The 23,740-nt window shown below is 61.7% G+C and overlaps 1 protein-coding gene across 7 annotated transcripts; it reads right to left on the bottom strand.

Annotated features, from left to right (window-relative positions):
• Positions 1–1,803: 1,803 nt before the first annotated feature.
• Positions 1,804–23,502, bottom strand: EPS8L2 (EPS8 signaling adaptor L2). Of its 7 annotated transcripts, none has more exons than XM_073022705.1 (23): positions 22,555–23,502; positions 22,238–22,385; positions 21,726–21,930; positions 18,316–18,437; positions 18,159–18,214; positions 17,310–17,374; positions 9,269–9,430; positions 8,722–8,871; positions 8,559–8,638; positions 8,301–8,443; positions 8,152–8,222; positions 7,839–7,965; positions 7,613–7,701; positions 7,445–7,519; positions 7,057–7,205; positions 6,805–6,934; positions 6,346–6,458; positions 4,691–4,796; positions 3,670–3,789; positions 3,363–3,435; positions 3,050–3,230; positions 2,788–2,920; positions 1,804–2,622 (listed from the first exon to the last, which is right to left on the bottom strand). In XM_073022705.1, the coding sequence occupies exons 4-23, from the start codon at positions 18,357–18,359 to the stop codon at positions 2,542–2,544; spliced, it is 2,148 nt and encodes a 715-aa protein (XP_072878806.1). In that variant the 5' UTR covers positions 18,360–18,437; positions 21,726–21,930; positions 22,238–22,385; positions 22,555–23,502; the 3' UTR covers positions 1,804–2,541. The 7 variants fall into 7 exon arrangements, with proteins under 7 accessions (XP_072878806.1, XP_072878824.1, XP_072878800.1 ...); XM_073022723.1 differs by having other exon boundaries at positions 21,838–21,930; XM_073022699.1 differs by having other exon boundaries at positions 21,726–21,849.
• Between the last annotated feature and the right edge of the window lie 238 nt (positions 23,503–23,740).

Below are 23,740 nucleotides of genomic sequence, written 5' to 3'. Positions count from 1 at the left end.
GGTTAAAGACACGTTGGAACTAAGAGAGATTGCATGTTAACCCCGGCCCTTGCCCCAAACTTGGGCCTCGAGCAGGTGACCTGGTCTGTCTATGGGTCATTCTTATCTACGCCTGCCTCACGGGGCTGCCGCTGGGGTCTCTGGGGCTGCCGCTGGGGTCTCCGGAGGCCACGGGCAGCACTCAAAACACCACAGACCCCCAACAGTGATGCCCTCAGGGCAGGAAGGGGGGTAATCCTCACCCCTGGGGCGGGTGGCCAGAGGGAACACAGAGAGCCAGCCCACCCGATGCCAGGTGACCCTGTACCCATCACCAGGCCAGTGGGGTCGGTGGTCCCATCTGCTCCTGAGGGGGGTCTCAGGAGGTGGCAGGAAGCCCCTTGGAAGAAACGGGGGTAATTCTGGAAGCCCAGAAGTCTGAGCAGACAACTGGGGCCAGGGTGCCTCAGACTCAGGGCTCCTGGGGTGGGGGCCTGCTTGGGGCCTAGGGCTGGGATCTGGGGGTGGAGTCTGGGGGTCTGGCTTCCTGGGGCCTCCTCAGCTGTCCAGCAGGCAGAGTGGGGCATACCAGGTCGGGGGGGCTCTAAATGGGGCTGGGGGATGTGGGCAGGGAGGGGACTGCGGAAGCAGGTGTAGCTCTGGGACCCTCAGGAGCTGAGCAGCCCGGCCTGGAGGCTGCATATGAAGCCCAGACCATCCCGGTGAAGGCAGGGCCCTGTTGCTGGGGGTGGTCAGGGAGTGGGCAGCCTCCCTCACTTCCAAGGCCTGGCATCCCGGGGCCCACAGAAGCCCCTTTAGGAGCAGATGTAGCCCCGTGCCTGTCCCAGTCCCGAGGTGGGGGCTCGGCAGGCAGCAGGAGCTGAGGGTTGCAGGGAGGAGGGCCAGCGCCCCCATCCCTCCCCTTTTCCTCTTGGGCCTCTCTCTCTCCCCACAGGGTCCATCTGACAGGGTCTGGGGGCCTCTTCTGGGGGCCTGGAGGAGCCGTGGTGGCCATCAAGCCCGGGTCGTGGCTCAGAGGGCACCAGACACTCCCCGCTGTCCCAACCGGACACTGTGGTTACGACTTGGCCCAGTGTGGCCTGAGCTGTGAGTCAGGGCTTCTGTGGCCTGGTATCCAGGCCTGGCTGGGTGGTGGACCAGGCAAGGGACACACACCCCCAGCCCAGCCCCACAGTCGCCCCTGCCCAGGCCAAGACCCCAGGACTGCGTTCACGGATGCTCCACACCAGGGTTGGGTGCACGGCTGCTATGGGGACACATAGGTTATGGGTTGCCTCCTGCCACCAATCCAGCGCGAGGGCACCCCTGGCGGCCACCCACAGCAGCACATGGAGCGGCCAGCAGAGGGCACCAAAGGCCCCTCCAAGGGTGTGGCTCAGGTGGACGCCAGATGGGCGGTCAGGTGCCCCTCCCAGGCAGGGTGCTGAGTGTGGCCCGCTCCCCCTTCTCGGGAGCCTCCGTCAGCCTGGGCTAAGATCTCCAAATCCAGTTTCGGCCTTGCCCTCTGACGCATGCCCCTCCCGGGGCCTGCCGAACATCTGGCCGAGCTGGCTCTGTCCCCACCACTCCTACTAGGGTTGTGCCCAGTGAAAGCTGGGCTTGGGTGACAGGCTTTGGGCCTTTTGGTCACCGGGCTTGGGAAGGCCACAGGAAGAGAAGTGGGCAGGGTCCCCTCTGGGCTCAGGGGCCGAGCAGCCTGGCTGATGGCCCGCCCTCTGCCCTGCAGTGCTTAGAAAAGGTACAGTTTTCAGGGACTCCAGGACCCACTCCCACTCCCAGGGAACTGAGACACACGGCTCCTAGGAGACTTAACTGGTTTAATTGTTTCGCCCTGGTGCCTGGGCCACCTCTTATCTCTTGGGTGAGACTCAAGTCCGGGCACCAAGACACACCAGCACCCCCAACACCATGTGGAGATCATTGGCCTGAAACTTGGCCAGAGAAAGCTCCACTCCTGGGCCTGTGAGGGTGGGCGCTGGGGGTGTCTGAAGCCTGCACGGTGTCCCCTGCATCCTTGGCCCTTGCAGGTGAAGTGTGTGTCATTCCCCCACTTCCCCCCAATGGCAGCCACTGCCTCCTGCTGGAGCCCCTCCCAGGCCCCCCTCAGGGAGCAGAACCCTGCGTGTGTGCAGGGCTCAGCCCAGCCAGCCTGGAGCTCCAGCCCACCCTGGGGTGTGGATGGATGTAGAAGTGGGTGGGGATGGGGGAGCATCACGGGGGCCAGGACCCCCAGGTGCACAGGGGAGGCCAGAGAAAGAGGCTCCAGCCCCAGGGAGTTCTGTGCTCTCAGGGGAAGGTGGACAAGGGGCTGGCACCACCAGGGGGCAGGTTTGGCTTAGATTGGTCTTGGTATGGGCTGGGGCCTTGGGTACTGCTGGTCCTAAGGATGGGCCTTGTGCCTCCAGACAGAGGCAGGGACCCCTAGCCAGCACCGCGCCCCCTCCGCGTCCTTGGTACAAAATACATACACATATAAAAATAATACTCCATGCATTGGGCGTGGGCTTCCCCTCCGCAGGCCCCCGCCGGCGGCAGCCGGGCCTAGCTGTCCTCCCCCCTTCTCTGATTCATGGAATGAAACTTGTTCATGAGTTCTTCCAGCTCTGACCCACTTTGCTGCTTCTAGGGAGAAATGGGGGCAGCCTCAGCCAGGGGTCCCACCGGTCCGGGTGCCGGCCTCCCCCTTGCTCTGCGACCCCAGAAACCGGCGGGGGCAGGAAGGGCGCAGGGGCAGGAGGGGCGGGGGGGGGCAGGAGGGGCGGGGCGCAGGAGCGCAGGCGGGCTCACCTCCAGGAAGGCCTTCTGCACGGTGAGCTGGCTGTACACGCGAACGCCCTCCTCCCCGCACACCTTCTTCAGCTCCTCCTTGTTGAGAGAGAAGAGCTGCGGCCCAGTCAGGATTCCCAGGTTCTCCACGATCCTGGGGGCGGGCGGGAGGGCGTCAGGGCCGCACCGTGGGCGAGGCTGCCTGGGCCCCGCCGCGACCGCTGCGCACCTTGGGCCGCGCCTCCCACCCCCCACCCGGATCCCTCGCTCATCCCCCGCTCACCGAGCGCTGAAGGCTTTGGCTTCCAGCCAGGCGCGGACCTCGTCGGGACCCGACTCGTAGGTGAGCGGCTGGCTCACGGGCTGGCTGCGCTCCACGCGGAAGTGCCGCTGTGGCTGCGCCCTGATGTTGCTGATTTTCCGGATGAGCTCGTCGTTGACCTCGTCCATGTGCTGCATGAGCTCTGAGGGGGGGCGCGACTCAGGCCCGCCGCTGCCTTGCCCCTGCCCCCGCCCCCGGCCCAAGGACCTCCCCACCCTTCCTCCCCCAGGTGGCCCTGGACCCGGCACCTCCGCCTCGAAGCAGCAGCTCTCACCATCTTTGTTCCCCGGGAAGCTTGGGGGCAACTTGTGGGTCGGGCTGGCGGGGCCCCAGTACTTCTGACCGACCTGCGGGGGCGGGAGGCGATCAGGCTCCCCATGCCCTGCCCCCGCCTCCCAGCACCTGCCCAGGACCCCACCCCTCCCCTGGCCTGTGGACCAGCCCTTCCCTTCTGCCCAGGGAGCCCTGCACCTGCCCCAGCCTCTCCAGCTGCGGGGCTGGCCTTGGGGCGGGGCTGGGCGCAGGCGGTGCTGCTCCAGGAGGCTCGGGGGCTGCGACCCCAGGGACCCCCGCGGGCTCACCTGCTCGAAGGGGGCGCCGGCGTCCTCAGGCCGCGCCTCGCCCAGGATGTTGCAGGGCACGTACCCCGCCTGGCCGCTGCGGCTGCGCAGCTTCCACCACTGCCGGCCGTCCTCCAGCACCTGTGGGGCGCGCCGTCAGCCCCTCCCCACATCCAGGCTCTGCGGGGCTGGGACCACCCGCTGGTTCCGCTTTACAGAGGTCGGGGCGCGCCCTAGAGTCTCCCGGAGCCCCGCTTCGCTCCATCCTCTCCGCAGCCCTGTTTCCACCCCTCCATCCCTTGCTGGGCTACTCCTCCCCCACCCTGCCGCAGGGAGTCTGGGAGACCCTTCTTTTTTCTCTGAGACAGGGTCTCACTGTGCCGCCCAGGCTGGAGTGCAGTGGTGCAATCACTCCCCACTGCAGCCTCGACCTCCTGGGTTCAGGTGATCCTCCCACCTCAGCCTCCCGAGTAGCTGGCACCACAGGCGCACACCACTGCATCCAGCTAATTTTTATATTTTTTGTAGAGATGGGGTTTCGAGGTGTTGCCCAGGCTTGTCTCAAATTCGTGGGCTAAAGGGATCCTCCCGCCTTGGCCTCCCAGTGCTGCAGTTACAGGCATGAACCGCCTAACCAGGCTGTGGATGTGGCCCACTCCCCCCAGCCTGCTCCACTTTCTGTCCCCCAGTGGGTGGCCTGGATTCCGGCTGGCAGATGCAGCCAGTGCAGACGTGGGGGCTCCTGGGTGGGTGTGAATGACAGGCCCCTGCTGGGTCCACATGGTGCAGACGCTCCCCCCAGCCTGGCACAGGGGTCCCTGCATGTCTTTGGAGATCCCCAAGATGGGGAGGCCCCTCCAACAGGCTGCGGATCCTGATCAGAGCCCAGGGGCGGGGACGCTGGAGAAAGGGGCACGCAGCTGTGCCCTGTCCTGGCATCACCCAGCCTGGTCCTAGACTGCTCCCCACCTCCCCTGATAGCCCCTCCCTTGAAGCCCTGCCCCGTTTCCCCCTCTTGGACCCCCTCGTCCAGCCCCCTCACCTCTAGGACCTCATCCTTGAGCACTGATAGCTCGTTGGCATTTCGGGCTGTGAAGTCGTACAGGATCTTGACGTACTTGGCCATGGCTGGTGTTGGCTGGTAGCCCCTATGAGGAACAGGAGGGGCTGAGGCCCAGGCTGGTGGGGGTCTTCTCTGAGACCTGGGCAGCGGCTGGGGGTCAGCAACTTCCCAGGTGCACGGCTGGCTGCCTCTTTTCTGCTCTGGAGGTCACCGTGGAGAGAGGCTGCAGGCAGCGTCAGCCGGGAATGGAAACTGTGACAGCCCCAGAGCTTTGGGGCCCTGCGTGGAGGCGGGGCAGGCAGGAGGTGGGCGTGGCACAGGGGCCTGTGGCACAGCAAGGCTGGCCCATTCCAGGCCACCTCAGGGGTCTCTAGTCCAGCACCCCCCCAGCTGGCCAATGAGGGCCAGCATGTCTTCAGAGCCACGGCCCCTCTGAGGACTGAACACAGCCCAAATGGTCCAGTGGAGGATGGGTCTCCAGCTCCTCTCGGTGGGGTGGGACCTGCACCTCAAAAGCGTGTGGGGGGCCGGGCGCGGTGGCTCAAGCCTGTAATCCCAGCACTTTGGGAGGCCGAGACGGGCGGATCACGAGATCAGGAGATCGAGACCATCCTGGCTAACACGGTGAAACCCCGTCTCTACTAAAAAGTACAAAAAAACTAGCTGGGCGAGGTGGTGGGCGCCTGTAGTCCCAGCTACTCGGGAGGCTGAGGCAGGAGAATGGCTTAAACCCGGGAGGCGGAGCTTGCAGTGAGCTGACATCCGGCCACTGCACTCCAGCCTGGGCGACACGGCCAGACTCCATCTCAAAAAAAAAAAAAAAAAAAAAAGCGTGTGGGGGCTGGCTCTGGCTGAGGGGTCCTGGCTTTGGCATGTAGCAGACCTGTGGCTGTCACCTGGCCAGGCCATCCGTCCGGGTCAGTGTGGCCCTGGTCATCAGGGCAGCTCCCGTGTCCAGGCGCTCAGGGAAATGAAGGGGCCATGGACTGTCGGACTATGGGAGCCAGGCTGACATTGTGGGCAAGGGAGGCCATGCTTGCTTAGAAGATGGATTTCTGGCCCCCCCTTCCCCCCAAAATTGAATCCTGGGGTTTGGCAGGGTCAGTGGCTTCCCATACAGATCCTGGACCAGGAATGGGAACAGAAGGGAAGAGGGGAGGCAAGGAAAGACAGGACTCCCGGTAGTGCCGTGGGCTTGTTCTTTGTCCTCTGTGGAAACGGTCGGGGCTGGGGGTGGAGGGAGGGCAGAGGCTTCACTAGCCCAGGACCCCAGACTCCTCTTGTGGCTCTACCAGAGGTTGGGCCTGAAGCAGTCCCAACAGGGTGACAGTGTTTGGTGAAACAACTCAAGTTCAGTGGTTTAGTAAGTTTCTAACCTTGGTTCTAAAACATACATGTGGATGCACAGACAGAGTTGATATATTAAGGTAGAGAATGTGTGCATGACTTTTTAAATGTTTCTTTTAATTATATATCATACAGTTAAAACCACTTCAAATCTGGAAAAGTGGTGTTTTAAACCACTTGATCAATGCACTTGCTACCACCTGGTGGCAGCGTACCCATATGTTTTTAGAGCCTGTAGGTTCTGAATGGTTTCACTTTCATGCTCCCTCACTTTGAGGGGGGCTTACCTGTGAGTATGTGGGGAGCTGACTGGTGGTTGGGCATCCCCCGGGGGGGTGGGCTCTGAAGCGGGGCTGTGCTTCTGGGAGTTTCGTACGGACTGTCGGCTCACTGGACTCACCTGTGGTGAAGGTGGGTGGCCTGAGCTAGACATGGGGCAGGGCTGGGTAAGGAGGGCAGGGGCAGGCTGGGTCCCAGAACAAGGGGGCATAAGACAGGGGCTCGGCTAACATGCTGTGACTGACGCACCACTGAGGGTGACGGAGCCTGAAGCCTGGTGATGCCGGCACGGGCTGCCTCTCCTGGCGGGGCTGGGGGCAGCTGAGCTGCAGCTGAAGGGGCGGTGGGTGGAGATGGGCTGGGGAGGGGAGCTCTGGGGAGGGGTGGGTGTCGGGGCTGGGGAGGGGAGCTCTGGGGAGGGGTGGTGTTGGGGCTGGGGAGGGGATGGGGGCTGCTGGTGCTCTCACCTCGATGGGGGCAGACGCCAGCCCCTCCACCTCCCAGGGGGCCTCCTGCAGCACATCCACGGGGGGCTCCCAGCCACTGTGGAACTTGGGCACGTACAGGGGCACCTGCGGCTCCCGCGGCCACTCGGAGCTGGGGTGGGAGGTCCTGAGTCAGCCCTGCCCCTCGAGAACTGGCCCACCCAGGACCCCCATGCTGGCCCCTGTGCAGTGCTGGCCCCCATCCAGCTCCGGCACCACTCAGCCCTGCCATACCGGGGCCGCATCCAGCTCTCTCCCAGCGACTCCCACAGCGACATCTCCTTAGGGACCAGGTGGCCGCGCAGGAAGTCCACGGCATCTCGAGAGAGCAGTGGGCAGGAGACGGAGCGTGCGATGTCTGGGCCACCGCAGGTGTTGACGATCTGGAGCACAGCGAGGTTGAGAAGGGACTGAGGCCCACAGACCCCGGTCCAGCACCCCCATGGCTCCACAGGCTGGCCCTCGGGAAGGGACTTTGGACCCCAGGGAGTGTGGCCACACAGTGTGAACCGGGCTGCCCAAAACGGGCACCTGCTGCCCCGACCCCGACCCCGGGGAGATAGATGCTCCAGAGGCCTCTGGGCTCCCACCCCGCACGCCCCTGCTGCCCGGCCCCAGGCACCAGGTCCAGAGGCCCGAAGAGGAAGTGCACGAGCTCCGCGGCGCTGGGGTTCTGGATGTGCTTCTGCAGCTTTGCCTGGGGGCAGGAACCAGTGAGCAGGGGCCGGGGCAGGGCCTCCACCCGCCCCTCACACAGACGCTGGGCCAGGGCTGGGGCCGCGGGACTCACCAGCAAGTTAATCGCCAGCTTGATTTTCTGGAAGCAGTCGACGAACTCGCCCTCAGAGGGGGGCCGTGCCCGCAGCGTGAGGACGCCCTCTGGCGTGGGAGGCATCGTGTGAGCCGGGCTGGCCCTGGTCTCCCCAGCCCCTGCGCCTTGTGTCCCATATGCAGCCCATCTGTGTGGGCCAGACCTTCCCCAGCGCCATGAGTGGCCCCGTCCCTGGCCCCTGCACCTGCTGGCCCCTTCTTGCCCTTCTTCTTCCCCTTCTTCCGCTGGTTCAGCTGCTTGAAAGCCTCAGCCGCCTTCTGTAGCCGAGCCACAAACCACTCAATGTCGTCCAGGGCGCAGTTGAGGATTTGCTGGGGTCAGAGGGGGTCAGGGGTCAGCCTCAGACACTCCCCGCTGCCCCGCCCTGCTGCAGGGACGGCCCCAAACCTGTGAAGGGGCAGCCACAGGCTGGGGACTGGCCGGAGGGGTGGTAAGGACCAGTGCCCACTGCTGGGGGCCTGGAAGGGAGGGGCCACCTGCCATGCCCAGGCACCCACCGTCTCCTTCTCTATCTTCTGAGCCAGCACAGCCCGCGGCTCCTCCTCCTGTGACTCCCAACGGCGGAAACCTGATGGGGGACATGGTGGCTGCTCACCAAGCCCCTCACAACAAGCCCTGTGGAGCCCCTGCCAGCCCCTGAGCCTACCTGGCTCACTGAGTGGCACCTGCGGGCCCACGCGATTCTTGGCCTGCGGGGAGTCCCCGCTGCGGTGCTGGAAGGGGATGGGCGCTGGGCCCTGGGGAGGGGGCAGGATGGACTGCCGCTGCCGAATCTTCTCCTGGTGTCCCCTGGAGGGCGGGGGGGTCCTGCTCAGCCCCGATGGGAACACACCTGCTGACCCTCCCTCCCTGCCCGGCTCCTCCCCTCTCCGCCCGCTGCGACCCTGCTCTCCCTCTGCCCTACTTCAGGGTCTGTGGCCGCATCTTCTTGCCCAGCCGGCAGTCGGCCAACGCGCTCTCGATGTCCTCGTGCACCAGCTCTGCCTGGGAAAGCGGGCATCAGGCAGCCAGGAGGGCGGGACACAACGCTGTGGAGCCCCGCCCTGCCCTGCCCGGTGCCGCCTCACCTCCACCTCGTCGCAGTGGAAGAAGTGGACGTCGGGCTTGCTCTGCTCCGAGTCCTGGCACACAAGCAGCAGCACAGAGGGGTAGCGCAGCTGGTTCAGCACCGTCTGGCTGCGCTGCACGGTGGGCAGCGGGAAGTTTTCCAGCTCCTCCTGTGGGGACATGTCGCGCCGACACGACTCACACCGGCAGGGAGTGACCGGAGCTGTGAGCACCCACGAGGCACCGGCAGGGAGTGGCTGGAACTGTGGACACGCCTGGAGCACAAGCCCCTCTGGTGCCGCTGGGAAACGGGCTCCCAAAGATGAGAATGAGGCCCTGACGTGCCCTGCAGCTGTGCAGCAAGGCTGACCCACGCTTCCAAACTTCCCTGGACTCAGTTCCATGCGGCCCTCTCTGCCCACCCTCGTCCCATCCTCTTCCAGGGAGCAGAACGATGGGGCATGGCCGGCCCTGCAGAGAGGCCTGGCCGCACATGTGGGCTGCAGCCAGTGGCTGCCGCCGCCTCTACCCACCGTGCTCCCTGTCCCCCCCGGCGCTGGGCCCCACCTGAGACTCGATGTCCAGCAGCCGCAGTGACTGGTCGTTCACCTGCAGGAGCATCTCCTGGGTCCAGATCTTCTCCTTGGAGCTCAGCTGCACCAGTTTCCGGATGGCGTCCTCCACAGACGTGATGGCTTCGCTCTTGTCCATGATGAATGTGGCCAGGTGCTGGGGGTGGGCGGGCGGTCACTGTTAGGCAGAGCCCTCCTTGTGCTGAAAGCCCAGTCCCCAGAGGCCACAGCCTGGGGGGCTGAGGGGCCACAGCCAACCCTGGGTAGGGTGGTAGGACGGGGGCCCGGCCCCGCCTTTGGTGGGGGGAGTCTCTATTCTGCCTTGGCAGGCATCTGTGGGGACCATGCTTGTGTCCTGACGATACCCTCAAAAGAATTCCAACTGCTGGCTGGCCCCGCGCCACCATCCTCACCTGCCCACCTCCTGGCACGGGCTCAGCACCCGCCCACTGCACTGGCTGCGCCAGCCTCCCCAGCTCTCTTCCTTCTCAGACGTCCGCTCTGTGGCCACCTGGCTACAATGCCAGCCGTCACCCCATCCCCAACCTGTCCTGTTTCCCTGAATCAGACCCAACGTCACGCTGCACACGGCGTGGTATGTGTCCGGCGTGCTCGCTACTCCCAGGCAGGGTTCCAGGTGCCACTTGCTAAGCTGTGTCCCCAGGTCCAGGGCAGAGCCTGGTGCACAGCGGACCCTCAACAAGTGCATACGGGATGCACCCGTCCCTGAGGATCTGCGGCCAGCCTGGCCCTTGCCCTGTGCCCTCCATCTCTCCTCTTTCCAGGCCTGGCTCAGGCCCCCTCCTCCAGCCAAGTTCGCTGAGTAAAACCCTCCTACGAAAGGCCGGCCATTCGGTGCACAATGCTGGCACAGCTGGATAAACACTAACGTGAACTATAGGACAGTCAAAGACAACCATAAAACACAAAACATAAAAGTTTGTGTGGCTGGGTGCGGTGGTTCACATCTGTCATCCCAGCACTGTGGGAGGCTGAGGCGGGCGGATCACCTGAGGTCAGGAGTTCGAGATCAGCCTAGCCAACATGGTGAAACCCTGTCTCTACTAAAAATACAAAAATTAGCTGGGCATTGTGGCAGGCGCCTATAATCCCAGCTACTCAGGAGGCTGAGGCGGGAGAATCACTTGAACCTGGGAGGCAGAGGTTACAGTGAGCCACGATCGCACCACCACACTCCAGGCTGGGCAACAGAGCAAGACTCTGTCTCAAAAAAAAAAAAAAAAAAAAAAAAAAGCTCGGGCACGGTGGCTCACACCTGTCATCCCAGCACTTTGGGAGGCTGAGGCGGGTGGATCACAAGGTCAGGAGTTTGAGACCAGCCTGACCAACATGGTGAGACCCCGTCTCTACTAAAAATACAAAAATTAGCCCAGCATGGTGGCGGGCACCTGCAACCCCAGCTACTCAGGAGTCTGAGGTAAGAGAATCGCTTGAACCTGGGAGGTAGAGGTTGCAGTGAGCCGAGATCATGCCATTGCATTCCAGTCTGGATGACAGAGCGAGACTCTGTCTCAAAAAAAAGAATAAGTGGGCAGAAACATGCAAGGGACTATGAGGCCGCTCATCTCTCTGGGAGAGGCAGAGTAGAACCTGAAACACACAATATAACCAAACAAGCAAAACCAGGCTGCTGGGCCACAGAGCAAGTCCCAGTAAATCTCAAGTGACTGCAACGGTACAGAATATGTTTTCTAACCGTAACAGAATTAAGGTAGAAACCCGTAATAGAAAACCAGAAAATCCTTAAATGTTTAGAAATAAAGCAGCATATTTCTAAATAACCCATGCATCAAAGATGAAGTCACAAGAAAACTAGAAAGCACCCTTGTTGCGGGAAGTCAGGGATCCTGAGGCTTCCCCCGATACATTCCGAACTGAACATGCATATCACAATTTGTGGAATACAACTAAACCAGTGCTGCGAGGGGAGTGTGGAGCTTCCCATGAATATATTAGAAAAGAAGACCGACGTAAGATCGATAATCTGTCCGGGCACAGTGGCTCATGCCTGTAATCCCAGCACTTTGGGAAGCCAAGGAGGACGGATCACTTGAGTTCAGGAGTTTGAGACCAGCCTGGCCAACATGGCAAAAAACTGTCTGTACTGAAAATACAAAAATTAGCCAGGTGTGGTGCACGCCTGCAACCTCAGCTACTTGGGAGGCTGAGGCAGGAGAATCGCTTGAACCCAGGAGGCAGATGTTGCAGTGAGCTGAGATTGCACCGGTGCACTTCAGCCTGGGTGACAGAGCGAGACTACATCTCAGAAAACAAACAAACAAACAAAAAAGATAAATAATCTCTAAGGTTTCACCTTAAGCAAGTAGAAAAAGTGAATCAACGCCGGGCATGGTGGCTTACGCCTGGAATCCCAGCTCTTTGGGGGGCCAAAGTGGGCGGATCACGAGGTCGGGAGATCGAGACCATCCTGACTAACACGGTGAAACCCCGTCTCTACTAAAAATAAATTAAAAAAAAAATTAGCCAGGCGTGGTGACGGGCGCCTTAAGTCCCAGCTACTCGGGAGGCTGAGGCAGAAGAATGCCGTGAACCCGGGAGGCAGAGCTTGCAGTGAGCCAAGATCGTGCCACTGCACTCCACCCTGGGCAACAGAGCAAGACTCTGTCTCAAAAAAAAAAAAAAAAAAAAAAAAGTGAATCAAATAAAACCCACAGTAAGTGGAAGGTAGAAAATTAAGAGGAGGTCAGCACACTTGTATACAGACATCAGCATCAATAGAGACAAATCAACAGAGCCCAAAGTTAGTTACGAGAAGGTTAATAAAATTGGTAAATCCCTAGCAAGCCTGATCAAGAAAAATACTAGAGAAAACACAAATTCTCAAAAACCAGAACAAAAGAGGGGGCATCACTACAGATGTTTCAGGCAGGAGAAGGAATTAATAACCAAAACCTTCCTACAAAGAAAATCCTGCACTCTGAGGGTGGCACTGGCAAATCCTAACAAATATCTAAGGAAGAAACAATAACAAGCTTTCACAAACTTTTTTTTTTTTTTTTGAGACGGAGTCTCACTCTGTCGCCCAGGCTGGACTACAGTGGCACGATCTCGGCTCTCTACAAGCTCCACCTCCTGGGTTCACACCATTCTCCTGCCTCAGCCTCCCGAGTAACTGGGAATACAGGCGGCCGCCACCACGCCGAGCTAATTTTTTGTATTTTTAGTAGAGACGGGGTTTCACTGTGTTGGCCAGGATGGTCTTGATCTCCTGACCTTGTGATCTGCCCACCTCAGCCTCCCAAAGTGCTGGGATGACAGGCGTGAGCCACCGTGCCTGGCCCACAAACTCTGAAAACAGAAGAGGAGGGAATACTTGCCTGCCCATTTTATAAAACCAACATAACCCTACCACACAACCTGCCATCGACATTATAAGAAAATTACAGACCAGGACCTCTAACGGACATCAACACAAAACATTCCTAACTACACTATTACTACATCAGTACCTCAACAGGGGAAAAAGGATCACACATTTGGAATAAATGACGACTAGGCTGGTTCAACATTCAAAACAATCAGTGTGGTCTAGTACATTGAGACTCCGTCTCAAAAAAAAATAATAAGATAAAGTAAAATGGATCCTGGCCCTAAACGCAAAAGCCTACACTGTGAAGCATTGAAAAGAAAACACAGGAACTGGCGGGGCGCGGCGGCTCACGCCTGTAATCCCAGCACTTTGGGAGGCCGAGGCAGGTGGATCATCTGAGATCAGGAGATCCAAAACATCCTGGCTAACACAGTGAAACCCCGTCTCTACTAAAAATACAAAAAATGAGCCGGGCGTGGTGGCGGGCGCCTGTAATCCCAGATACTCAGGAGGCTGAGGCAGGAGAACTGCTTGAACCCAGGAGGTGGAGGTTGCAGTGAACCGAGATCGCACCACTGCACTCCAGCCTGTCTAGCCTGGGCAACACAGCAAAACTCTATCTCAAAAAAAAAAAAGAAAACACAGGAACTTCCACAATTAATTCCTAATTTACAAAAAATAAAAGAAAACGCGGAAGAAATCTGCAGAAATTTGGTCAAGGGATGACTTCTTCTAGTCACAGGATACCAAAAACCCCAAACCATAAAAGAAAAACACATACAAATGGACATCATCAAAATTGATTTCCACTTATCAAACCACAGTGATGGAGGCCGGACTCAGTGACTCAGGACGCAGTGACTCAGTTCACCAGCGCTTTGGGAGGCAGGTGGATCACCTGAGGTCAGGTGTTGGGAACCAGCCTGGCCAACATGGTGAAAACAGGTGGATCACCTGAGGTCAGGCGTTGGAGACCAGCCTGGCCAACATGGTGAAACCCTATCTCTACCAAAAACACAAAAATTAGGCCGGGTGCAGTGGCTCACGCCTGTAATCCCACCACTTTGGGAGGCTGAGATGGGTGGATCACTTGAGGTCAGGAGTTCGAGACCAGCCTGGCCAACATGGTGAAACCCCGTCTCTACTAAAGATACAAAAAATTAGCTGGGCATGGTGGCCCACGCCTGTAATACCAGGTACTGGGGAGGCTGAGGCAGGAGAATCGCTTGAACCCTTGAGGCGGAGGTTGCAGTGAACCGAGATCGCACCACTGCACTCCGGCCTAGGCGACAGGGCGAGACTCCACCTCGAAAAAAAAAAAAAATTTAGCCAGGCGTGGTGATGCGTGCCTGTAGTCCCAGCTACTCAGGAAGCTGCGGCAGTAGAATGGTTTGAACCCCGGAGGCAGAGGTTGCAGTGAGCCCAGATTGCGCCATTGCACTCCAGCCTGGGGGACAGAGTGAGACTCCATCTTCAAAAAAAAAGGACAGTGATGCATATGCATTGACAAGCCACAGACTGGGAGAAGAGCTGGCCGGTCCACACACCCAAGTCTCTCTATAGAGAACCCCCAGCCACCCGTAAGGACATGTCGTGTCCACTAGGGGCCCTGGGAAGATATGGCCACTAGGGAAGAAATGGCCACTAGGGGCCCTGGGGAAGATGCCGCGTAGCCCAGTCGGAGCCTTCCTCTACACTGTTTTCCTTGTCTTTTTATTTATTTATTTGAGACGGGGTCTCGCTCTGTCGCCCAGGCTGGAGTGTAGTGGTATGATCACAGCTCACTGCAGCCTCCCCTCCCAGGCTTAATCAATCCTCCTGCCTCAGCCTCCCGAGGGGTTGGGATGACAGACCTGTGCCCACCAGGCTAATGTTTAATTTTTTTTTTGTAGAGACTGGGTCTCGATGCCCACGATGGTCTTGAATTCCAAGCCTCAAGTGATCGCTCGTTCCGCCTCTGCCTCCCAAAGTGCTGAGATTACAGGCAGAAGCTGCTGTGCCTGGCCCCAGGGTTTTCTTAAAATAAGTTTAGGAACCAGAACACAGACGGCTATAAACTATATGACTTCATTTATAGGATATTCTCAAAAAGACAAAACTGTGGTGATGAGGCCGGGTGCTGTGCTCACACCTGTAATCCCAGCACTTTGGGAGGCGGAGGCGGGTGGATCACCAGGTCAGGAGTTCAAAACCAGCCTGACCAACATGGTGAAACCCCGTCTCCACTAAAATACGAGAATTAGCCGGGCACGGTGGCTCGTGCCTGTCCTCCCAGCTACTCAGGAGGGTGAAGCAGGAGAATTGCTTGAACAATTCGGAGGTTTCAGTGAGCCGAGATCGCACTGCTGCCCTCCAGCCTGGGTGAGACTCCGTCTCAAACAAACACACAAACAAACAAAAACTGTGGTGATGAAGGGCCGGCAATGTTGCCAGAGGTTGGGGGTGGCCACCAGTGTTGGGGATTCACAGGTTTGCAGTGACGGGGCTGATGGATCTGACTGTGGTGGTAACAGAACCACACCCCTCCATACACATGGCCTTTACTGTGTGATATTTTAGAAAAAAGCAAACCACGGACCCAGGCTCAGGTGGCCCCCACCTGGCTGGAGAGATTTCCCACCAGACTCTCACCCTCTCTCTGGGCCCCAGTGTCCTCATCAGGGAGGGGCAGGAAAACCCCACCCACCATTTGCTCCTCACTCTGTTGGCCTCTGGGCAGATGGGAAAGGCTCCTGCTGGCTGGGGGCCGGTCCAGGCCAGCTGGGGCCAAAGTCCAGGAGCCAGGCTGAGAGGCTCCAGGATCCTCCTCAAGAGGGCAGAGTCCTGTAGGCTTGGAGCACAACCGGGAGCCCGGCCCATACCCAGGCTTGGACCACAACCGGGAGCCCGGCCCGTACCCAGGCACAGGGGCCTTTTCTTTTTCTGTTTTTTTTTATTTTTTTATTTTTTTATTTTTTTTTGAGACGGAGTCTTGCCCTGTCCCCCAGGCTGGAGTGCAGTTGCATGATCTTGGCTCACTGCAACCTCCACCTCCCGGGTTCTAGTTCCAGTGATTCTCCTGGCTCAGCCTCCCAAGTAGCTGGGACTACAGGCTCCCGCCACATCTGGCTAATTTTTGTGTTTTTAGTAGAGATGGGGGTTTCACCATGTTGGTCAGGCTGGTCTCGAACTCCTGACATCAGGTGATCCACCCGCCTCGGCCTCCGAAAGTGCTGGGATTACAGGTATGAGCCACCGCGCCCGGCCCCTTTTCTTTCTTTTTTTTTTTTTCTTTTTTGAGACGGAGTCTCGTTGTGTCACCCATGCTGGGGTGCAGTGGCATGATCTTGGCTCACTGCAACCTCCACTTCCCAGGTTCAAGCGATTCTCCTGCCTCAGCCTCCCGAGTAGCTGGGATTACAGGTGTGCACCATGATGCCTGGCTAATTTTGTATTTTCAGTAGAGATGGGGTTTTGCCATGTTGGCCAGGCTGGTCTCAAACTCTTAACCTCAGGTGATCCAGCCTCCCAAAGTGCTGGGATTACAGGCGTGAGCCACCGCGCCTGGCCTAAGACTTTGTTGCCCAGGCTGCTGGAGGGCTGCGGTGGGATCCTAGCTTGAACTCCTGGGCTCAAGCGATCCTCCTGCCTCAGCTTCCCAAGCAGCTGGACTACAAGCTCACGCTACCAGGCCTGGCTAGGAGGTGGGAGGATTGCTTGAGCCCAGGAGTTTGAGACCAGCCTGGGCAACATAGGGATCCTGTCTCCACAAAAAATAAAATAACTAGACAGACGTTGTGGTGCCCGCCTGTAGGCCCAGCTACTGGGAGGATGAGGCAAGGGGGTCACGAGCCCGGGAGGCGGAGGCTGTAGAGAGCCAAGATCGCGCCACTGCACTCCAGCCTGGGCACCTGGGTGACAGAGCTAGACTCTGTCTCAAAACAAATGAGAGAGAGAGAGAGAGAGGAAGACACACACACACACACACCAAAAAAAACCATGTTTCCTGAGTTCTCTGTGTCAATGAAACTGACCTAGGAAAACAGAAAAGCCCTCAGGGCGGGCTGCTGGTCCTGCGGGTGCAGGCGGCCCAGTCTGGGCCCTGAGAAGCAGCCTGGGTCTCCCTGCAGCCTCCATCAAGGGCGTCTTTGTTCTGCCTGCTCCCTCCCGATCCAGTTCCTTGTTTTGGGGCCAGGATGATCATTTCCTCCACGGGCTCTTCCCATCCACGGCTGTGCGGCAGCCACAGTGTTTTCCCAGCACACCCTGGGCTGCCTCACCCCTCAGACGGCCAGTTCCCAGGACTGGAACCAGAGGGACGCTTTCCCCCACCCTGTAGCTGAGCCCGGCACAGTGTGGGCAGTTCTGGCTCTGGCCTCCCCCGGCCCCTGCAGGTGTCAGAACCTGGGCTGATCACTCTCCCTGGAGCTCTCTCTCTCTCTTTCTTTCTTTTGTTTGTTTTGAGACAGGGTCTAGCTCTGTCACCCAGGTGCCTGGGCTGGAGTGCGTGGTGCGATTCTTGGCTCACTACAGCCTCTGCCTCCTGGGCTCGTGACCTCCTTGCCTCAGCCTCCCCAGTAGCTGGGCCTACAGGCGGGCACCACCATGCCCATCTATTTTTTTTTCTGGAGACGGGAGCATGAGGACAGCCATGTCCTGGGGGTGCTCCCTGGGGGCGGGGCCTTACCTGGGGGCAGGGCCTTACCTGGACGTGGTACTGCGAGGTCTCGTGCATGATGACGTTGGAGTTGGAATACTTCTTCCTCTGCTCTGAACCGGGAGACACCAGTCACTCACCCCCACGGGCGGGACCCACAGCCCTCCGTCCAGTTGGGACTGGACCCACAAGGGAAGGTGGAGTCAAGCGGAGGGGGGGCTGCTCCGTGGACCTCTTGGCCACCAGGAAGGATGTGGGTGTGAAATCAGGACCTGCAGGAAGCCCCTTCCCTCCCTCCAGGGAAGCCCCCTTGGAGAAGGATGCAGCTCGAAGGCGACGAGCTTGCTTAGAGTGGGGACTGGGGAACCTGTGCTGGGGGGACAGGAGGGGGGTCGCAGCCATGCTTCTTCCCACTCTGAGAGCTGCCAGCTTCACCATCCCTGCCCTCCCAGGGCTTCTCGCTTTCCAGACTAGGCACCTTGTCCAAAGTCACAAGGGAAGGGGGCATCTAGCTAGGGAGAGGGTAGGATCGTGTCTGGGGAAGGGCAGAGTGGGGGAAAGTAGGGGCTGGCCAGGCCCCCCTCCCGGAGCAGACAGCTGGCGGCTCATCCTGCCTGAACCCCCCTGTGATCAGGTTGCAGCAAGGAGTGCAGCGGAATCAATATTGATGCTCCCTGAATTATTAGTAAAGGCCTCTCCCCTTACAGCTGTGGGGGAGGGGATCCAGCGGCCAGGAGCTTTCAGAAGGTTGATGAGGGTCCAGAGGCCTCCCTGGGCACCCAGGGATCCCCTGGGCCAGGCCAGGCACAGCTGTGGGGCAGGGGCGGCTGTCCCTGGCCTGGATGCAGCGCCCATTTCTCCCCTGTGACGTCCAGCATGTTCTCAAACCTCACTCACCAAACAGGTCCTTGGGGCTCATCCTGGCCACACTGTCAGACCGGCCCAGGCTGCCGCTGTAGGGGAGGGGCTGTGAGGGCAGGGCCGAACTGCACCCCTCCCTGGGGACTGCTCGGAGGGTGAGGGTGGGGTATTCGGGATGGGTGGGGGGGCTCACTTGGTGGCACCCGGGCAGCAGCTCACAGCCCCGGACTGGCTCATGGTGTCCCGGGCGGCAGCCAGCAGGAGAAGGGCAGACCTCAGTGTGGCCCGGGTCTGAGGCCAGTGCCTGTCTCAAACCTGGGTGGACAGAGGGGCTGCACTGACAGTTCCTCCCGGCCTGGCTGGCGTCTCCCCTCCTTCCCTGGGCCAGAGCCCTGACTGGCCTGGCCTGGGCAGGGGTCTCTTGGGGGGCAGAACCCCTGCCCCACATCCCAGTTGGTCCCATGTCCCAGTTGGCAGTCGTTCAGCCTCATCATGCCCCAGACCCTAGGCGCTCCACAGGGACCCCCAGAGGCTGCCTGGGAGGCTCTGATGAGGGTCCTGGGGGGAGAAGGTACTTTCCAAGCCGGGCAGCATTGAGTTTAAGGCCCTGGTGCTGGGGGGAGAGGGGATGGGGTGGGTAGGGGGAGGAGGACATGCTAGGGGTGTTGGGGGATGGGGTGGGGAGGGGGTGGGAGTGTGGTGGGGGGGTGGGGAGGATGGGAATGTGTGGTGGGGGTGGGGAGGGGGTGGGAGTGTGGTGGGCGTGGGGAGGGGGTGGGAGTGTGGGGGGGGGTGGGGAGGGGGGCAGGAGTGTGTGATGGGGGTGGGGAGGGGGCGGGAGTGTGTGATGGGGGTGGGGAGGGGGGTGGGAGTGTGGTGGGGGTGGGGAGGGGGTGGGAGTGTGTGATGGGGGTGGGGAGGGGGTGAGAGTGTGGTGGGGGGGTGGGGAGGGGGTGGGAGTGTGTGATGGGGGTGGGGAGGGGGCGGGAGTGTGTGATGGGGGTGGGGAGGGGGCGGGAGTGTGTGATGGGGGTGGGGAGGGGGTGGGAGTGTAGTGGGGGTGGGGAGGGGGTGGGAGTGTGGTGGGGGGGTGGGGAGGGGGATGGGAATGTGTGGTGGGGGTGGGGAGGGGGTGGGAGTGTGGTGGGGGTGGGAGTGTGGGGGGGTGGGGAGGGGGCAGGAGTGTGTGATGGGGGTGGGGAGGGGGCGGGAGTGTGTGATGGGGGTGGGGAGGGGGTGTGAGTGTGGTGGGGGTGGGGAGGGGGTGGGAGTGTGTGATGGGGGTGGGGAGGGGGTGAGAGTGTGGTGGGGGGGTGGGGAGGGGGTGGGAGTGTGTGATGGGGGTGGGGAGGGGGCGGGAGTGTGTGATGGGGGTGGGGAGGGGGCGGGAGTGTGTGATGGGGGTGGGGAGGGGGTGGGAGTGTGGTGGGGGTGGGGAGGGGGTGGGAGTGTGGTGGGGGTGTGGTGGGGGTTGGGGGAGGGTGGGTGGTAGCTGCAGGATGGCAGGAGAGGTGAGGCTGGAGCTGGGGGTGGGGGTGGACCCTGAAGCCCAGAGGGAGCCCGGCTGTAGCTGCCACTCCTGCCCCACCCCAGGCCTGCACCCCAAGGGGCTCCTGCACATGCATATGTGGACTTGCCACCCACGCACGCCACCTCTGTCCAGGCCCCAGCAAAGAGGCCACAGCTCTTGGTTCTTTCCTGGGCCTGGGAGGCCTGGCCGGGAACAGTCTGTGGGGGCAGGAAACCCTGGGGTCCCTGGGGTGTGGCGTTTCCTCACCCCGAGGGCAGGGATGTGGCCAGGCGGCCAGCACAGGACCCTTGGCAGCCGAGCCCAGGGGAGGGACTGGAGGGCGGGTGTGGGGGGGGCTGAGACTGGGAGCCAGTCCAGTGGCCCCAACACACAGTATCACTGCGCCTCCAACGAGGTAGGGTGGCTATGGGGCAGGCAGCTGGCGCCTCTGGCCTCCCCAGGGGCAGAATCCCCAGAGCCTGTCTCTGGGCTCCCAGCGCTGCCCTGTTCCCCGATGCATTTTGGGGAAACTAAGGCCCAGCTGCCAGGGCAGGCAGATGGGTCTGATTTGGGCTGGACCCTGGGGCCTTCCCAGGGGGATGGGCAGAGCCTGATGGCCTTGAACCAGGCTGACTTGCCCCAAGGGGACTATGCCCTGTGGGAACCTGACTGTTCTGTGGCTCTGTGACCAGCTCCCCACAGGTCCACACCATCCGCCTCCTGCCAGGGCCACAGGGCCGTCCCCTGTGGCTTCAGAGTTTGGGTCTGCCAGGGTGGGGTCACCGGCCAGCGTTGCTGGTATGGAGGGTCAACGGAGTGGCCCGCAGCACCCAGGACTTTCTGGTTTGACCAGGTCTGGCCTAGAGGGAGGGTCTGGGGGGCCCAGGGGCACTGCCTCTGCCATGAGGGGCTGGGTGCACCAAGGGGGCGTGGCCACTTCCTCTGTCTCTATTTCTGTGGAGAATGTCTGGAATGTTCACGGGCTCAGTGGCAAGCCTGAGTGTTTGCTTAATGGGATTCCTGGCGGGGTTCACCAAGGGCGCCAGGCACGTGTGTCCAGGCACACACCTGGGCAAGACACCAACGCGCCCTCGCGCCCAGGCCTGCAGGCACGCAAACACGGAGGGCTGTGACACACGACCCCCCGGGGAAGGCCGGGTTCCCGTCCTTCGGTGGCCTGCAGGGTATGGGGGACCTCAGGCCCAGGCAGGGCCGGGCTGCAGTGGGGTGGGTCCAGGTGTGGTGTCTGGGTCTGAAGCACCTGAGTATGGGGCTGCCTCCTGACGCCCTGACCCGTGGGAGCCCCGCCCCCCTGGGGAGGCTTCTTTGGCCCACTGGGGGTGGGGTCCAAGCCCTGGAGGCCCAGGCTGCACTTTGTACTGTGGTCATTCTCCCGGTGAGAAGTGAGGCAGAGCGGGGTGCCTTGTCAGTCGGGCTGTGGAGGGGAGGAGGTCCCAGCAGGGCAAGAGGGTAGAGAGACAGGTTCCAAGTTCAAATTCCAGCTCCACATGTTGAGTGACCTTGGGTAGGGGTCAGCTGAGTCATGGGGGCTCCAGGCTGCCCTCATGGGAGCTGGGTGGGGCCCTGGAATGGGGGTGCCCCTCAGGCCCTGGCCGTGTCCTGGTTTGGAAGCTGTGTCTTGAAGGAGAAAGGGATAAGCTGGGGAAGCTGAGGGTAGGGAAGGAGACCCAAGCAGGCAGAGAAGTCCCCGTTGGAGCGCCGTGCCAACAAGGCCTAGGTGCTAAGCAGGCCCAGGAGAGGCTGGGACCGAGGAGGGGCAGCAAGGGGAGGAGGGGCCGCGAGAGGAGGGGCCGTCGCCAGCTGGGCCTGCCTCCCTGGGACTGGGCATGGGGTGGGTGGGGGCAGAGGTCCAGGCATGCCCGGCCCTGCCTCCCCCTCCCCTGCCACCAGGGACATCCCACAGCAAGGGGCAACACCAGGCAGCTGGACCCAGGGACCAGGAATCTAGGATGGCTGAAGTTCGCCTGCCCACAGGCTCCTGCCAGCCCACCCTACTGCCTCACCTGGCAGGGCCTCTGCAACCCCCGTCCCAGCCTCTCCTCCCCCCTGAAACTCCCACCCCCGACCCTGACCTGGAGACTGACCCAGCTGGTGCTTCCCGGGCCACTGGCTTCCTTCTGGGCTCCGACACCCAGGAAGTGCCTCTTGGCTCCGGCCCACAGGGAGTGGGCGTGCGGTGCTCACCTCGGGAAGGTCCTGCAGCCCACAGAAGCGGGAGAAGCCTCCGTACCACCTGCGCTCTCCGGACGCAGGGATTGCCCCCACCAAGCCCCAGAGCTGGGAAGGGGCAGGACGGGGCGGGTGAGTCACCCATCGCTGGCTTAAAAATATCCTTGCTCGCTAGCCGCCGCCCAGGACCGACGTGGGCAGGCCGGGCTGCAGCAGGACCCGTCCAGGAGAGGCGGGGGCCCGGCCAGGACCCCAGCCCCCTGCCCCGCGCCCCGGGCCCAGCCGCCCTCCAAGTGCTCCGCGCCCTGCGACGCCGCGCCGGGCCTGGTGTCCGGAACCAGAAGCCCCGCGTCCCATCGCCACCGGGGAAACTAAGGCCCGGGCGGGCGCGCTCCCCCGCGGCCGCAGCGCTCACCTGTTCCCGGCGTCCCGCGCTCGGCCTGTCCCCTCGGCGCTCACCCGTGCGTCCGTCTGTTCGCGCCTCGGCCGCGGCGCCCGGTCTCCCGCGGGCGGCTGGGACGCTCGGCGGGGCCGGGCCGGGGCGGGGCTGGGAGAGGAGAAACCTGAGCGACAGGTTGCGGAGTCACCAGAGAGCGAGCGGGCGGGCGCGCGGGGGAGGAGGGCGTGGGATGGAGGCGCCCCCGCCGGTCTCGGACCCAGCTCCGCCCCGCCCCCGCCCCCGCCCCCGCCTGGGCTCTAGCCCCAGCCCTCTCCGCCCTCCCCAACACCCACCTGGGGGGCCCCTCTGCGGGCCTCTGGGGACAGGCCTCCGCGGGATGAGCAGGGCGAGGCCTCGAGCTCTTCCTTGGACAGGGCCTAGCTGCGCCCCAGCAGGCCGCGGGGGACGGGGGGACGCTGCCAGTGGGACTTCGGGGGCAGCGCTGGCGTGATGCTGGGAGGGCTCCAGCCCTAGGGCGGTCAGAGCCTCGGCTGAGCCAAGTGCGCCAGGCGTGGGGCAGAGTCGCTTCCCTTAGCGGGTCACCCCAGGTCTGGGGAAGCTGGGGTAGAGGCTTCGGTGAGTGGGTGGGTGTCAGGCAGGACCCAACCATGCCACAGACCCAGACTTGGGGCCCTGAGCTCCCGGAGTGGGACGGAGCCTCTCTTCCTCACAGTGCAGGGGCTCCTCCAAGGCCCCTTTTCTGCCCAGCCTGGGCACTGAGAGATGGCGTGTTGGGGGCGGTGGGGACACCTGAGGCCCTCTCAGGATGCCTCTCCTTACACTGCCCCATGGCCAGGCCCAGGCCCAGGCGCCACCCTCTGCCCACCACAGGGGGACTGTCTGGTTCTGTCCTCATCTACCTGGCTCCCAGGATGGCCCTTCTGCCCAGCTGCTCTGACCGCTCAGAACAGGCCAGGGTGCAGCGGACACAGCGGGTAGCACCGGCTGCCACAGCAGTAAACTGGACAAGGAGGAGGTGAAGGGGCACAGGGCACCCCAGGCCCATGCAGGGACCCAAGGCTCCGGCTGCCGTCCTGAGTAGGGGTGGGAATGAGGGAGTGGGAATGAGTGTGGCCAAGAGTCTGGGTCCCTGGGCCCTGGTCCCAGAGGGGCAGGGCTAGCGTGTTTACCCTGGTCTGGCCAGAGCACTTCCTGGGGAGGTGCCACAGGTGAGCTCGGCGGGGGGGTGGCAGGAAGTGGCCCTCCTCCTTCGGGCCCAGTGCCTGCCCCTGAGCCCAGGCAAGGCCTGGCTTCCTGGTTTACGGCCTTTGCAGTTTGATCCTGCAGTTTGCATGCCATGATCCTGCTCCATGCATGAGCTTGCCCTGACCCAGAGCTCAGGGGTCACACACGCCAACCCCACGGTGCACCCTTGCCCTCACCCTTCCTGGAGGCAGAGCTGGGAGTGGCCAAGTGGGAAACAGGCGCTGGAGGGCACAGCCAAGGCGGGGGCGTCCCTCTCCACTCCTGAATGGGTGC

Source organism: Chlorocebus sabaeus, chromosome 1 (genome assembly GCF_047675955.1).
Source record: "Chlorocebus sabaeus isolate Y175 chromosome 1, mChlSab1.0.hap1, whole genome shotgun sequence".
Taxonomy (NCBI): domain Eukaryota; kingdom Metazoa; phylum Chordata; class Mammalia; order Primates; family Cercopithecidae; genus Chlorocebus; species Chlorocebus sabaeus.
Note: the sequence above shows the minus strand (reverse complement) of the source record. Positions and strands in the feature narration are given on the sequence as shown.